Source organism: Eschrichtius robustus, chromosome 14 (assembly GCF_028021215.1).
Source record: "Eschrichtius robustus isolate mEscRob2 chromosome 14, mEscRob2.pri, whole genome shotgun sequence".
NCBI lineage: Eukaryota > Metazoa > Chordata > Mammalia > Artiodactyla > Eschrichtiidae > Eschrichtius > Eschrichtius robustus.
In genome coordinates, this window is record NC_090837.1 from 89,865,825 (window position 1) to 89,883,739 (window position 17,915).

General features: G+C 32.2%; 1 protein-coding gene across 1 annotated transcript in view; it reads right to left on the minus strand.

Annotated features, from left to right (window-relative positions):
• CDH19 (cadherin 19) overlaps positions 1–17,568 on the minus strand; it is a 56,708-nt gene extending 39,140 nt beyond the window's left edge. Inside the window, exons 1-6 of the mRNA XM_068563402.1 lie at positions 17,374–17,568; positions 13,869–14,163; positions 7,186–7,305; positions 4,168–4,332; positions 2,258–2,439; positions 1,251–1,504 (exon numbers count right to left, since the gene is read on the minus strand). Of these exons, the coding sequence (XP_068419503.1) occupies positions 1,251–1,504; positions 2,258–2,439; positions 4,168–4,332; positions 7,186–7,305; positions 13,869–14,163; positions 17,374–17,568 (1,211 nt within the window). The remainder of the gene's footprint in view (positions 1–1,250; positions 1,505–2,257; positions 2,440–4,167; positions 4,333–7,185; positions 7,306–13,868; positions 14,164–17,373) is intronic.
• Positions 17,569–17,915: the final 347 nt, after the last annotated feature.

Consider the following 17,915-nt stretch of genomic DNA (forward strand, 5'->3'; position numbering starts at 1 on the left):
AAAAAAATAAATAAAATAAAATTTTTAAAAAAACACAACCTCTGTTAATATTTGGGTGTGCTCACTTATTTTTCTCATTTATTTTACATAATATTTTACTTGTAGTGAACATATGACTCTAATGATTTTGTATTATTTTTAAAGAATCATGCCATGTCTTTATGTTCATAAGCATCATTAGAAAGCATTCATCATTCACTGCCTTATTTACACCACTGAGATTAGATATTTAAATTGTTTCTACAATTTTATTATTATAAAGCATAATATGATGAAAGCTTTAATCATGAAAGCATTTTTTAAAATTATGTATTCTTTAGTATTGTCAGAAAAACAAACAGGTTAATATACTCTTTAAAATCTAAACAATTAATTTACTGACTTGTATATACACACACATATATATACTACATATATACTTATATTCATTATTAGATTTACTGCTAATAAATAGGAACTATATCTACATATTAGAAGGCAGCATTTTATGGTTAGGAATTACAGTGGAAAAGTGGGAGCATCGTCTGTCTCATTAATTTAAAGAAGCTCTTCTTTGTGTCAGTAGCCCTTCCAAAGAGCAAAGCAGTACTCAGCACCTTAATAAATATATGGAAGTTTGTGTAAGCCCCTGGACTGTAAAGTACAGAAAATGGATGAAGGGAAGGTGGTGGAAGGAAACATGTAACAGGTTTTGCTTGTATTTTTAACCATAACTATGATGCGAATACAAAAAAACAGAAATATACTTCCTGAATATAACAGACTAATTTAATAGATGGTAAATATTGTTTAATTGCAACACAGAAATTTATTTCTAATTGATTGGACTTAGTTCATTTTTACTCTTTTAGTGGTACCCTATAAATCTTAGTTAATTTTTGAATATCATTTTAATTAAACAGTGTTTAGATGAACCACATTGTGATCAGCTTTGTTTCTGTTCTGATTTGGCATAACCAGGGGTTTCTTTTCCCTCACCTTCTTACCCCAATTAATAGAGAGTTGACTGCATCTAATTTTAGTTGGTGATTGCCTCTTTCTTGCACATGTTTTCAAGTGCTTATTTCACTGCATCTTAACCAATAGTGAGGCTTCCTGTTTCAACTTGTTTCAACTGTTGCAAATTTTATAAGTACCTTAGAGAGAAATACAGATCTAGATATATCCCTGTTACATTTATATGAAATTTTATTTTCAAGCTAATCTGTGTTCCCTCATTTACTAATGCAAAGCTGGCCTTCCAGACATACCTGATAGGAGATTTCCTCTGATCTGGATCTGTGGCAGAGACTGTGCCTACAAATGATCCGTACGGGCTTCCTTCAAAGATTTCAAATATGTAATACGGGAGGGGGAAAACAGGAGGTTCATCAACATCTTCCACCTGGATCTTGATGAAAGTGGTGGAAGCTTCAGTATGGTATTTCCTGAGCTGCTCATCAACTCGGCGGTTTTTAACTTTTGCTCTAATACGATAGTGGTTCTGGTGCTCAAAGTCTACTTTCTACAAAGAAATGCAGTGTACACAGAAAACTGGTATCAGTGACCCGAGGAATTACTTAGGGAAAAAAAAGTTTTTGTTGTTAATTTAAGTCTCAGTTGCTTTCCAGTTAGGTTTTACTATTTATGTTCTTGGATCCCTCTGATATTATCATTAAGTAGTTGCGTAGCAAATCCCTATGTGTATTTTGTTATTTACGTCTATTATAAAATGTTTTGGGTTAATAATTATATTTTTTATTTAGGATTAAAAGTGTACTTTTCTGAGTATAAATATCTTATGGAGTTGAGAATTAGTTTCCTGTTATTTAAGATAGTTTCAAAAAGTTTCTCCTGTATATTAAAATCTTTTTAAAAAACTACTCTACAATATAATTCAAAAGATCTCGGTAATAATGAACTCTCTCATCAATTATATTTGAAATATATGGATATAAAATATAAATAACTGAGCTTTTTTCTTTATTTTTTCAGAAGTATCTTGCATAAAACTGATAATTAGCTATTTGTATATTATTATTTGTAATTAATACTAAAATGTAGGTAATAATCATATATGTTAATATTCTAAAAAATGAAATATCTCAGAATTTTTTATAAAAGCACATATATCTTTTCTTTTGCTCCCTAAACTAAATCACAGGGTCTTATTTTACTTACTTAACAAAGCAAAAACTAACTGGTTACACAAAATATATATGTATTTCTGATTTGATTTTGCATTATTATGCAAAACAAATAATATTAATGCATCTACCTTTTTTAATATAATTATTCCTTCTTGGGTCTCATTATTAGTAATGACATCGAACGTTTTTGAATCATCTTCTATGCTGTAATCCATTTCTGCATTCTCTCCTATGTCATTATCATATGCCATGATTTTTCCAATCGACATCCCAACAGATGCAGATTCAGAGACAGTCAAGCGGTATAAACCTTTAAAAGCAAAATTCAGGATATTTTGCACAGATAATTAACATAAAAAACTCCCAAATATAGCACCCTCCCTTTATTATGGGCTGTCGGAAAAACCATACCCACCCTTTTCACCAATTACTTATTCTAAATACCTCTCTCTCTTGCTCTCTCTCTCCCTTTATTTTTTTGCAATCTGAACATTTCCCTCATATCTTTTTGAGTACCTATTATTTTCTCTTAAATATATCTTAGGGAAGTCCTTTCACCAGTACATATAATTTCCAAATTTCTATTCATATGCATACCTTCTTAATATTCATAGGTTTATTTTTATTGTATCCTTCCACCGTGCCAAATTAAATTTAATAAAAAGAGTTTTTCAATTTCACTCAAGCATTCTCTGATACCTAAAATAACCAATAAATATTGAGTTGGCCAAAAGGTTCGTTTGGGTTTTTCCGTAAGATGTTACAAAAAAAAACCTGAACGAACTTTTTGGCCAACCCAATATAAGTATGAATTAAAGACGGTAGAGTCCAAAAACAAATAGTTGAGTTCTAAGGGTAACAGTTTGACTTTGAGAATCTGAGCCTGGATTGCATTAATTCCATTCCATTAGTGGAAATGGAGAAGAAAGATATGGAATATTATGCAACCATAAAAAAGAATGAAATAATGCCATTTGCAGCAACATGGATGAACCTAGAGATTATCATGCTAACTGAAGTAACTCAGAAAGAGAAAGACAAATACCATATGATATCACTTATATGTGGAATTTAAAATGTGACACAAATGAACTTATCTGTGAAACAGAAACAGACTCAGAGACATAGAGAACACAAGTCTGTTGTCAGGAGGATGGGGGTGGGGGAGGGATGGATTGGGAGTTTGAGGCTAGCTGATGCAAACTATTATATATAGAATGGATAAACAACAATGTCCTACTGAATAGTACAGGGAACTATATTCAATATCCTCTGATAAACCATAAAGGAAAAGAATATCAAAAATGATTATATATATGTATAACTCAATCACTTTGCTGTACAGTAGAAATTAACACAACATTGTAAATCGACTATATCTCAATAAAATAAATTTTAAAAAAAAGAAAAAGAGAGATAAAGATGAAGTCAGATGACCCTATTGTTTTGGTCACAAGAAAATAATGGTAGTTATATTTGAAATACATAGATATAAATATAAATAACTAAGTTTTTTTCTCTTTACTTTTCAGAAGTAACTTGCATAAAACTTACAAAGAACTAGTCATTCATATATGATTTGCAATTTATGCTAAAATGTACAAAATAATCACATGTGTTAATCTCCTAAAGAATAAATCTTTTTAGAATTAAAAAAAGGAGCATGTTCAGTATAATTTTTCTTTAGAGGGATTCTTGACTTCCTTAGGAGCATAGAGCAAGTCATTCCACAGACTGCTTTGTGAGATTTTCCTTTTTTTTAAGTGGGAGAAATGTTACTTTAAAGTTGGTAATATTTTGCTGTTTTCAGGAAGTAACAGTTTAACTGTGCTACCGTGTCTCTTTCGTTGTGGGAAAATTAAAAGAACCGTTTATTTGATTGTACAAATTAAAAATTGCCAACAAGTTAATCTGGAGGAAAGAGTGACACTACCCTAAATCTGAAAGCAGATGCTTTAAACACTTTGCTAAATCAAGACTTAGTTTGTGCTATTTCCCATACTTTCAAAAATTATTTATTAGAATCCTTTTTACTTACTGTCTTTAAATATAGGCTTATTGTCATTAACATCAGAAAGTTTGATTAATACACTTGTTGTTGCAGACAGTGCTCCAGGCAGACCAATCATGTCTTTGGCTTGAATAATCACCCAATACTCATCTTGCAGTTCTCTATCCATTTTAGAAGATATTCTTATGACTCCTTTAAAGACATAATAAACTATAATTATGATTTCATTATTAACCATGGCATCTGCCTAGTTAATTTCTTAAGAATTCAAACATAAAGTCATTCTTTTGACACATTTTGAACCACTACAATGTGCTAGATGCTGCCCTGGAGAAAAAAATACAACAATAATAAGTCAATCACCACCTCTGCCTAAAGTTTAGAGTGGTCATCACAATACTAATAGTAGTGGAATCTTAATAAAATAGTATGTTAAGATAAACCACAGGGAGAGAAGAAGAATGTCTTATTTTTACCTCAACTTATTTTCTGCTTTCTTCCCTAACATAATATTAGGGCTCTACAATTAACTTTTCCCCTAAACTTAGAAGAAGTTAGTTTATTATGGATACATGTAAAACTATAATACCAAATGTATGCAAAAATATTGTGCACCTGTGATGTTAAATCTATTTTGAGTCATAATATATGAAGAAGAGCTGATTTTTGACTCACAGTTATTCATAATCCACCAACAGAGATATTCATATCCATATTGGACCATGGAAATGTTGTAACAAGTGTCCACTTTCTATAAAATTATTTAGTAAGAAGTTAATCATCACTGAAAAAAACCTAGGAAAAATTAAGGTGGTAAATAGAAGAGCTGTAATCCTAAAGATCTGGGGAACACATAATACAAATATAAGAAGGAGAATGGCTAATCTTCAAATATGTCTGGGGAAAAAGTATTAATTAAAAAATTGTGATACCTGTAAAAAAATTTTACAAAGGACAAATTGGACCACATTATGATGAGATTTTAATTGTGGACTGAAGTGTTTCACAATTATACTCTATTAATATGAATCAGTATGGAAACCATGGAATATATGAAACAGACGCTCCTAATACCTCCCTGTGTGTGACTCAACAGAGAATTGTGTTTCCTATTAGCAAAGGAGAATAGTATTAGAGTTTTGGAATTATATATCCAAAGGTGTAGAGATTAGTCAGCGAGAGAGACGAACACAGAGGCCTTCACTTCCCATGTATGGAGGCTTCAATTAACTTTGCTGACTTTATTTTCAACACGTCTTCTTACCTTCAGAATGGATAAAGGATGTATATTCCTAGATCCTCTTACACCCTCGAAAACTTACCACTTCTGTGCTTTGGCTTCCAACTGTCTTGCTGCCGGCTCTACTGCTCCTCCATTAATGCAATTAATTGCTTTAGCTAATTTGCTCAATATGTTTAAGAAGTCAGTGAGCGCTGGAGGAAAAGACAGTGCTCAAAATGGTCGTGAAGATCCAGTGTCACCCAGCACACATCTACTACACCGATAGCCCATTTTCTATTCTCCTCCTCTGTGCTCTTTCACACTGGTGTCTAGTTAGTCTCAGAGCTTAAACACTCTCCTTTCTCAGGAATTTCCTATACATTCTTCCCATAACCTAGAACGCCTTCCATGCTCTCCTCACCTTGGTCACATGCTCAGCTCAGCCTTCTGGTTTCAGTGTATTCTGCCTTGGCCACACACTATGAAGGAGTTCTTACTTTCTTCTATTGAACCTTGTTTATTTCACTTCATAATATTCACAAACTTAATGTATTTATTAATATGCAAATGTTTAATATTTATTTGTAAGTTCCAAGAGAAAAGAGTCCCTGTTGCTTTCCTTTTATTATTATTTTTTTAATGTTGCAATGGTGTCCTGCTGTAAACCTAGTATACTGTATAATGCCTGTTGCATATTCAACCCTTCTCAACCAAAATTGTGTAAGGGAATTAAAACCTAATGTCTTAAGGCATCCACTGCATGTATTAAAATAACTTAAACATGTACATTCAGAATAATAGAAACTAGGTATTATCCTGGGGAGAATTAAGAATATAGTCACTCAAATCATACTTTTCAGAATCTGATTCTCAAAAGAAACTTGATTGATAAAGGCTGACCTATTTAATACTTGCTAAATGAATGAATCAATAACAAATGCTTAAAGACCCAACACATGCTTTAATTTTTTAAAGCTTTTCATGTCATCAAGATGGAAATAATATTTGTCTCATTAACAATCACAGAATTTTATTGCTTTTTGAACTTGCCACATTCTTGGTTTGTTAGTCAGGTATTTTTTTTTTCTCATCTTTAGAGACTGTAAGCTCATTTATATGGGTTTAATCTTTGTAGTGACCAAAGCAATCAATATTTGTTAAATGAATCAATGTCACATAATTCTTAACTGTTTAATAGATGTAAATAAATAAGAGCAATTTTAAAATTTATTTTATAAAGTATTCAATTGATTAACAGAAATTGGAGAAGTAAGGACAGAAAAAGCAAATGTTGTATTCATGTGAATCAAAAAGACATAAAATACAGAACTATTTTTTTTTAAGTTCCTACACCCAGCCATAAACTCAGCTTAATCTCATTCTGGCTGGGTGTACAGGTAGAACTCTGTGATTTTAATTTGCATTTCCATGATGACTAATGAGGTTGAGCAATTTTAATATGCTTGCAGGCTTTTTGTTTGTCAATTTTTTGTCAATTGCTTGTAAATGTCTTTTCCCCATATATTTAGATTGGGTTGTCTGTAGTTCTGTAATTAATTTGTAATAATCCTTAAGTATGTTTTATATCCCATACACAAATCATTTGTGGTATGGGTGTGAAAAATCCAATCTCCCAACCTTAGAAAAACCAGCTAAAAGATTAAAAATAATTAAATTTTTAAAATTTAATGAAAAAACATTACAACCCATTTATTTATTGAAACATCAGGTCTACTTTACAACATGTTTGCAGGCAGAGAACTTTTGCTCTGACGTTTGCCTTAGAATCATGTTGAATTGCACTTCGTTTCTTCCAGGAATACCTGTTGTTGGTTCAATGGAGAAATACGGTTGGCCTTGTCGTAAGCTGTACAGGAGACGAGCGTTATTGCCACTTGAAGGATCATCAGCATCACTTGCTGTCACCTGGATGACAAATGTTCCTGAAGAGAAAATACATAGTTACAAGAAATTAAGCCAATGGTCTTTTTGAAAAATGGATTCCAGTTCTGTAAGGTATTCTTTCTTTAGCAAGCAAGATGATGATATGCAATAAAAGACTAGTCCTCTCTGTTCTGAATTATAAAACAGGTTTCTTTCTGTATAGACAAGAAAATATAACCTTATACAAAACAACCCTAATTTCCAGATACCGTATAGAGTTTTAAATATGTGAATCCATGAGCTAATGAAATATAACTATTAAACAGCCCATTACAATACATAATTAAGGATCATTTAAAGAGGTGTTATTAGCAGAGGAATCAAAGGGAAATTAGAAACAGTTTCCTTCAAAAAACTATGTTGTGACCTGTACCTGAAAAAATTACAGAATATTAGTAAAATATTCATAAAGATTATTGAAATGATCTCGACATAGTGTCAAGCTGAAGATGAGCATAATTATTTGGCTGGCTTCATCCCCTTCTGTAAAATGCCTACTTTCTTTAAAGAATTTTTTTTAAGTGCAGAACAAAATCTACCAGATTGATAAGGTAAGTATTCTCATTAAAATTCAGTAACAATCAATAAAACTCATGGGAGATAAGTATTTGTATGTTTAAAATTAATGGTAAAATTAAAAATATTTCTTTAATGAGCTTTTAAATTATTTTTATGTAAACATGTAATCTAGCATTATGGGTCTTGTTGGAAATCCACATCTTTTGAAACACTATGTTCTATATCAATAAGAATGGCAACACAAATGGCACTAAATCAAATAGGCTTGTGATTTTATGTGAAATTAGCATTATGAAGTTTTTCATTACAACCTAATTTTATAAACTGACACATTCTAATATGAAGCCATTCTATGCTTCATTAATAAAAATGTTGAAACTTTTACTGTGGTCCTCAATTGCATGTATTGATAGTATTTGCTGTTTTGTTTTAGAATTGTTATGTTAGTTATTTAACACTTGTTTTATACTGTTCTCCACTCAACATGTAGACACTCATTCGTTTCATGTGTTTTAAATACATTCCTGCCATTTGAGACAACATGGATGGACCTTGAGGGCATTATGCTAAGTCAAAGGCAGAGTATGCAATGAATTATATGAGGAATCGAAAAAAAAAAAAAAAAGCAGAACTTACAGAGACAGTGGATTGCTGGTTACCAGGGTCTGGGTTGTAGGGGAATTGGGCTGTTTGTCAAAGGGTACAAACTTACAGTTAGAATATGAATAAGTTTTGGGGAGTTTATGTACCTTATAGTGATTATAGTCAGCAATACTGTATTATATACTTCAAAGTTGCTAAGAGACTAGATCTGAAATGTTTTCACCATGGAAATGATAATCATGTGACATGATGGAAATGATAGCTAAGGCTATAGTGGTAACCACATTGCAATATATAGATGTATGAAATCAGCACATTGTACACCTTAAACTTACACAATATTATATGTCAATTATATCACAATAATACAAATAATAAATAAATGAATAGATACATCCCTGTAGGAATCGTAAAGAATTAGTCCAACAAAAGGCTTCTTAGAGACCATTTCTATCAGTTTGTAATAGGCAAGTCTTGTTCTTTTAACTACGCTTCTATGCACTCATCCATTTCCTTCCCCTACATTTCCTCATGATGTTTCCATTCCATTTATTTCTATAAGGGTTTCCTGTCTCTAGTTTGCAGGACTAGACCACCTGTATTTGGCTTCAGGAATAATAGTCAAAGTCATTGTACTGTTAGTTGTTGACCAAGAGAAATTCTTAGTATTAAGACTTTAGATTTCTTAACTTAGTACTGTACAAATGAGAGTCAGGAAGACCAAGAAAATGCACTGACTCATAGACCACCCCATACTTCATTTCTAGAGACGAGCTATGGAGTTAGGTTATTTTTCCCAGTTCAGTTTATTTTAAAGCACATTTTAATCGATGGTTCATTTACTTCTAACCCAAACATACCTCTTCAATGTCCTAATATGTCATGACCTTTTTCTCTACTAAATGGAAAACTTAATGTAATATATTAATATCACAAAAAATAATTTCTTTGCGTGTGGGGTAAATCCAAAAAAGTCAAACTCAGAAAATTTAGTGGATAAAAATATGATATTATAAATATTCAGAATAACTCTCTCATGTGAATTTGTTAGGGAGCTCAATTTCTAGGAAAATAATTGTTGTTCTCCCTTATAAGACTCACTGCACTTTTAAATTAAAAGTAGCAATCGTATGGAACTGGCATAATTCTACAATGTTTCAATGTTTCAAACACTGCTTGATGATGAACCATTGATGACTAAACAGTGATTCACTTTTTATGTTTGTGAGTGAGTGAGTGTGTGTGTGCATGCGTGTGTGTGTGTGAAATCATGTGTCTGTGAATCTTACTGTAAACTAAGCACGGAAAAAAGAAATGTAAAATAAATTAAGATGATACAAATATGCAGCAGAATTTCCAAAAAATTCATTGCATAAAGTCTTGCTTTATTCTTACTCATAATTTGTAAATGTCGTCTATAAAATTCAGAAGGACTTTAGTAATGTTCAATTCTTACATCACTCTGATTATCTGATTTTATTTTCTTCAGTTGTTTCAGTCTTTCCTTTTTTCCTGTTTCAGTTTTATTGACAATTCATTAAATACAGATTAAGCAACTTTAAACCCTCTAAATATTTTCTAAATGGTTTTTCTAAAAAAGTCAATAGAGAGATATACTTTCCTAATCAGTAATTTAAATACTGTAGAAATCTTCAAAATATAGTCAAACGTAAATAAATAGTAATAATAAATAAACATCAAAGCAATTAAGAGATACAAAAATATTTGATAATATTTTGTATATTTATGTTTTCCATGAGGACTTGTGTAAGAGGAATTGTTCATTCACTCGCAGTTAGGTATGCTATACTATAGTGCATACAAAGTTGACAAAATCACTATGAGGCCAATAATGTGTCTTTCATGGAAATAATCAATAATTGTTTCATAGTCCCCCCTTCCTTGTGTTACCAGTTAAATATAGGCAACAGACACTTAGTTGTTGAGTATCATCTTTAATGTGCATTACTGACTCGATCAATGTATGAAGCATGGTACATGTCACATATATAATCTAACCGGTTTAGTCTCTCTTTATTCATTTTACTGTGCTCTCACTAAAACTGACAAAGTTGGGTTTATTACATTAATGGATAAAAATTAAATTCTCTCTAAATTAGATTAGAAATAAATGTATTTCTAAAGGATAAATGGTCTATATGTACATTAATGAAAGATATCTTATGCAGACTATTTTAAACTGAAATATATCATCAGAAGGATATTCTTCATATGTATTTACATTATTTAATAGGTTTCTTAGCTTAACTGTGTTTTATCATATAGTGTACTGGGTTATAACTAGCCCTCTTTCAGATTTAACCATGTCTTAAAACAACTTTATTCACTGCCCACATGTCTCACACACTTTTTCTCACACACCATGAAAGAAGCTGCAAGTAAAAAAAGTAGATGTCTACCAAATTATATCTGGCTTGTTGTAATGCAGGTACTAATAAAATTAAAAAAAAATTAAAAATCAGGGACAAATACTTCTAGGACAAGATGCCAGAAAAAAAAAAAATAGGGTTTAGTAGGGCTGTCATAGGTAGAACTGGAAATCTGATTGCCCTACTTTAGAACACCGGTGACAATGCAAAATGATCACAATGATTATGTGTAAAGGGAAGGGCCAATAACCCAGAACGAATATGTGTATACTGAATCCTCTCACCCTTAACTCCTATTATTCCACCTTAAGACACCATCCTGTAATTAGAATTGAGTAACTGATGGCAACTCTTAAAAATTTAAATTGACTGGATTCATGAAATTGAATTAGCAAGGAATGTAGACCAGAGAGTGGGAAAAGCCTTCTCTTGGTGACTGAAGGATCCAAAGGTCATTGTGAGTCTCTGAGTTGAGTCAGCATAGCTTGATCACAGATGGACAAACTATTTGGAAATGCAAAGAGCCAATGACTGGACTCTTGCAGTCTGAAGATCTCTTAAATCAGTTGGTATCTACCCTGTTAAGTGAACAAAAGTTTAATTCTAAAAAATTATTATCTCAGAATCAGATTTTAATAAAAGTAATTTCTTAGTTTACTTGTCCCGATAATAAACTTACAACATAATATGTTGTAATATATCAATTCTGCATTCTATCCATTACATTGATAGTTGATATTGTTTGCCTATATTACCCTTGAGAGATTTTCTTCAAACATGCAAAATTTAAATCAGTTGTGTCTTTCTAGATAGCTTTCTAGAATCTTAAAGTTAGTTTTTGCAAAGGACTTTATAAAAATAAATTTAAGACGATATTTGACTATGCCCACTTTATCAGACATATCATATTGCAAAAACTTATTTTATATAGGTGATGCAGCATGTAAACTTGTACCAAATGCTTGAGAAAAAAAAATCACATTGATTTTATTCAATCTCAAAGCAGCTTCCACACAGTTGCAGGATCTCTTCTTGTGCAACGTCTCTCCTCGTGTCTTTCTTTTCTTACATGACTGACCAATCTCATTGATTCTAATCCAGCAGTCAACTAAGTTCTAACAGTTCGGTCACCCTGTATGTTTGCCTTTTCTCTACCTAAATTCTCTACCAAGGGGATCTCATCCTTTGTCATGTCCTCCATGCCAGCAATATGCCAATAACTCCAATATTGATATATGCAATTCTCCTCACCCTGCAATGGAAAATTTTTTTCCCAGAACATGGCATGGCTGGCCTCTTTGTATCATTTCCTTCAAATGTCACCTCCTAAATGTCCCCGCTTCCTCCAGTCAATTAATCATCATCATACTTTACCCATACTTAACACTTTTTAATAACATACAATGTCAAATATTACCTGGCTTATTTAAAATAGTTATTTACTGTTCGTGTGCTATAACTAAAATATAAGTTCCATACTAGCCATTACTTCATATATTTCCTTTACAACTGAATCCCCAGTCTTACAAAAAGTTCCTAGAACATGTGAGGACCATAACATATGCTAGTTGAAGAAGAAGGAGGAAGAGGAGGAGAGAAAGGAGGAGGAGGAGGAGAAGAATGGAAAGGGGAAAAAGAAATATCACTGCCGGGCTTCCCTGTGGCGCAGTGGTTAAGAATCGCCTGCCAGTGCAGGGGACACGGGTTCAAGCCCTGGTCCGGGAAGATCCCACATGCCACGGAGCAACTAAGCCCGTGTGCCACAACTACTGAGCCTGTGCTCTAGAGCCCGCGAGCCACAACTACTGAGGCTGTGTGCCACAACTACGGAAGCCCGTGCGCCTAGAGCCCATGCTCCGCAACAAGAAAAGCCACCGCAATGAGAAACCTGCACACCCCAGTGAAGAATGGTCCCCGCTTGTCATAGCTAGAGAAAGCCTGTGCACAGCAAAGAAGACTCAGTGCGGCCAAAAATAAATAAATAAATAAATTTATTTTAAAAAAGAAGAAATATATCACTGCCTAACTATCAAATAGGACAATATTAATGTGTCAATTATATCTAAGGACAGTTGGTCTTGATACATGCTACACAGCTAAATTTGTTTAGGCTGTTGTTAAAAACCTATGTTCTGAATACATGTAGAAATAGGTCTTTAAATTGTTACCTGGAATGTTAAAAAAAATGAAGAATCAGGAAAATATATAATGGAATATACATTTTTAGACTTCCTGGTTAATGAATCAAATGTTTAGGTAAGGCAGTTTTAAAGCACATTAGCATAATTTAAAAATGACAATTATTAAATCACATTGAAGTTTATCATACTTAAGTAAATTTTGTTAATTAAATTTTACTATCTGTTGTATTATTAAACTTTTCTGACAAAGAATGAGTGGATAAATTTTGTATAACCATACCATAATTTTCCCCCTATTGGAAAGACATGTCTGATTTCCAAGGCAGTCAATTATTACATCTCATGGAAAGCATTCTTTTCTACAAGTATTATATTTAAAATATTTATTAAAGTGACATTGGGTTTGAAAAGAACTTAAAAATGGATATGGCTAAACAGAGGTCTTCAACCATCTTGTTTTGTTTTTAGTTTTCATGTTCTGTTGTTTGGATGCATCTAGGATTCTAGTCTTATAAATTGTTTCTCCTATTTTTATGTGTGACTCTTTCAGGATGATCTTATGTATTTTTTGAGATACAAAAGAATAGTTTGTTTTGGAAAGTAAATTCTTTTATTGAAGAAACCAATAAGTGAACAAGCTAAAGAATTTTATGTATACTCAAATAAACTTTTCTTTCTATTGAAGACTGAAATTATACTTTAACAAGACAAATTACTTAATATATAGTATGATTATTTACAAGATTTTAATCATTAGTCTAATTTTTCAAATATTTTACTTAACACATTTGCAGAAGGAAGTACCCATGTAGAACGGTAAATAATTCACTTCCAAAACATATGCTCGAAATTTTAAATCTGTTTTCATTGTTAATAGGTACATCTTTGACGTAAATTAATATGCAGTACCTTCTGGAGACATCTCTGGTACAATGGCCTCATAAGGTTCATCTAGGAATTTTGGTTCATTGTCATTGATATCCGACACTCTGATGACAAACTCAGACTCAGGTTCCATAGCCCTTCCAGTAGTGATGTCTATTACCTGGGCTCTTAGAGTGTAGAGGGACCGTTCCTCTCTATCAAGCTTCTGTACAGCATATATGTCACCTGTTCTTTCATCAATGACAAAAATACTTCCAGCTCCAGCTCCCAAAAGCTTGTACTGGAAAGAGTTGTTCCCATTGTCTAAATCAGATCTTAGCTGCAAGTGCAAAGAGAGATAATTTACTTTCCAAACATGTTAAGACAAATTTTAATCATTGCATCTTCATGTCTGTTAATTATTCCCTAAGTTAAGAATTCCATATAATTCCCATATTATATTAAGTGAGGTAAAATGTTAAGTTTAAGATTAAAATCTATCACCAGGCAGAGAAGTCTTTGAATTTTCAACGTAAAGCGCTATACAAATTTCATTACTCTAAACAGATGATTCTAATTAGAAACTATAATGATTGAAAAACAAAGCCCCTTTTATACATTATGCACAGAAAAGTTGGTTCGTGTTTACTCTATATGATTACACTTTTAGTCACTAAAACCATGCTCTCAAATATTTATATTAGATCGGGGCCTAGAGACACAGAGATAATGATCTAAAATAAATTTAAACAGTGATGTTCTATCTCTAGGCTAAAAACACATAGAAAACATGGAAATATTAGTAAGAAAATTAGGGAGCATGTTGAGAAAATGATAATAATCTCAATCATCCATAAAATCTACAAATTGCTTTATATTAGTTTTCTCAATTAATCCTCAAGCATTCATTGTAAAATACACATTATTGATATAATAAATTCTTTCAACAGAGAAGGAAAGTGAGACTGAAAATTTTAATAACTTTCACAGAGTCACATGGTTTTGGGGTAGAATTATGATTTACACCAAAAGGCCTGTTTGATCTCAGATCCTCCCCTGCAAACCAGTATGTAACATGGTCTTTTAGTCCTTGAGTTTTAGCCAAATTAGCTCTAACTCTTCCTTTCCAACATAGGTCACTCAGTTCTCAAATGTACTTCTTTTGTCCTCACTATTTTATTTATTTAAGAGCAAAGTAAATTTGTTCATTATTCATAGTGTGAATGGAATTTTGAATTTTATATATAAAAAAGATGTTATGATATAGGTAACATTGTATGATTTTTCATATCTAACTTATTTTTACATAAAGAAAGGAAGCATTAGAGAATAATCTCTTAATCATTGTGAATCCATGGTTTTCTTGATTCACCATTTATGAATATTCCCTTCTTCAAAGTAAGAGCTTCTCAGAAAATTTACAAAGTTAGCCAAAAAATACAACCTTAATTCCATAATTTTTCTGGTAGCTCAAAGTACCATATATTATTCTGGACTAATTAATAATTTTTCTATATGATTGTCGAGAATATCTAAAGATATCTAATACAACGAATTTTAATAATTTTAATAATGTGTTGAACATCACTGCTCTACAATGAAAGAACCAAATTGGAGATAATAAAAAGATAATAAAAGAGTTACAGCTTTTAAAATTTGAAAGTCCTTCATTACTCGTAAAAGTGAAATCCCCATGCCCCAGTGATAAGAAATTGTGGAAAACAAATGTATTCTCCAATAAGTATACCAAATGAAAGCAATGCATAGCCCCTGGTTTCCAAATATTATTCCAATGTAGTTTGAAAATTTGAATGTTAGAATGAAGACTAGTCAAATTCAGTCATGAATAAATGTATTTCAAGTATATTCATGTTAATTTTCATAGATCAGTGAGCTTGATCTTTTTAAGGACCCATATTTAATTTAAAAAAAGTTGAACATCTTCCTCTTGTTGTCACAAAATGCATAAGTTCAACACATTTCAATTTCGTGGATTCTAGTGTTATAAAATTTTCTGTACTTCCATTCAAAAATTTTTTTCAATTACAAAGTTACTATCAATTTGGCAAATCAATATGACTAAATTTTTACCTAATTGTGCTTTCCAAATTTAATCTCTTTTAACAAACAGATCAAAAAGAAAGTTATTTTGGACACATCAACTACATTTTATTTTTACCAGCTCTGTTATTACAAGCATGTAAGTATTCATTATTACTCTCTTTTAAACCAGTTACCTGTATGTGGTTTAAGCTTAATGAGGTTGTTTAGAGGAAAAAATATCTGTTAGAATATTTTCATAAATATTTTTACAGAATGAAAAAGAAGCAAAACAAACCGCTATATGAAAGGAGGAAATGGGAGATATGTGTAGGGAGCAGAATGTGAGTTATTCAGTGACTGGTCCCTGTTCTGACTGCATTGATGCACTTCCCTGTAGAGCCTTACCACTAACATTTGCCTGCCAATAGTAGCATTCTCCTTATTCAGTGGTGGGAGAGCCTATGGGGGTCTGTGGAGTCCACTGTAAATATGGCTAGAGACTCAGGTAACTAGCAGACACTTAACAACGGACCTCACACCGTTCTGCCTGTGCTTTACCTGGAGTCATCTTAGAAAATAAAAAGGGATGAGAAATATTACTTATAGCAGGCAGGCACGCGCGCATGCATACACACACACACACACGATTGAAATCTGTTTGCCTAAAACCCTAATCTAAGCCTTTGGTTGAAGGTACTCATATATTTGGCTGATGGGACAGATGAACTCATGGAATCCAGACAACACACTAACACTGCAGCTCTCCTAAAAGGGCTAGAAAAAGAGAGTTAATAAATTTTGAGTGCTTCACCCTTTGGGCCCAATTAAATTTTAGTGTCAGTTAATTAGTGGTTAAACTTATTTCAGTTCATTCATCCAGAGAAAGAGCCTTACAGAGAAGGACATGATATTATAACTACCTCTGTTTGAAGAAAATCAAATAATAATAAAACCCAAAAACATAAATAGGAAATGTTTTGTCTCATTAAGGAAATTTTCTTAAAATGTATTCTTATAAGAAAATGAAATAATTATTTGTTTTACTTCAACTTCACTAATCAAATGAAGTGTGTAGGCTCTTGAAGCTACATAACTGTAAAAGGGTTTGGTATTAATCTGCTTCATTAAAAATTAATGAGGGGTAAATCAACACCTACTTAGCATAATGGAAAATCAGGCTAAATACCGTTGGTAAACATTACTGTTCTCCGTGTGGTGGCTTTGATCCATTACCAAAAATAACACCGTCACATTTCCAGATGTTGATAAATGCTGCAACTTTGTATGAGGTTAAAGTGAAATTTAAAAACCAGAGCTTTCCCTCTTCTTCAAGTTTTTGTGACTATTTTAGGTGCTTGCAAATATAACAATCAATTATGCTGGTGTTTGAAGCTTTCTAATGGTTCCACTAAGAAAAATGGAGAATTCATCAAATACCAAAGCCTCCTTCACTCTTTCGATCAGATTTACAAGGTTATTTCCTGTAGCACTTTCAGAAAATCAGTACCTGGCCAATGTGATGTCTAGTCTTATTCATTTCTTCTGGTACAAAAAACTGGTTCCACATCCAGCCCCGCCTCACTCTCAAATGAGATCCCGCTGGGTGCTTAACTTCCTCTGTTTTAGAGTTTTCTGTTGCTATAAGGCAAGGCAATAGGAGAGGAATTCCCAACGTAAAAGGCAGCAATAAGCAGCAATTCATTCTGATCTTGATTCCAACTGGTACTCTTCAGAGGAACAGTATGTTGCAAACAAAAATCTTATGTTCCCTTGCAATATTTTTAACTCTTAGGTATCTTTCATATTCCTAGAGAACAAAAAACAAAACAAAATTCTCGACATTTAAAAAATAACATTTTCTCACATAATTGTTAAAGACAGGATACAACTTTTGCATCTGTAAAAATGGAACAGAAATATACACTCATCTTCCAGTTAAGCTACTTAATTATGTTTTGTAACTCAGCAATAATTTGAATGGTACAATTACAAATTTCTGCTCAGTCACTGTAGTCATAAATTTGCCTGAAGGTTGAAAAGTTGCTCTAG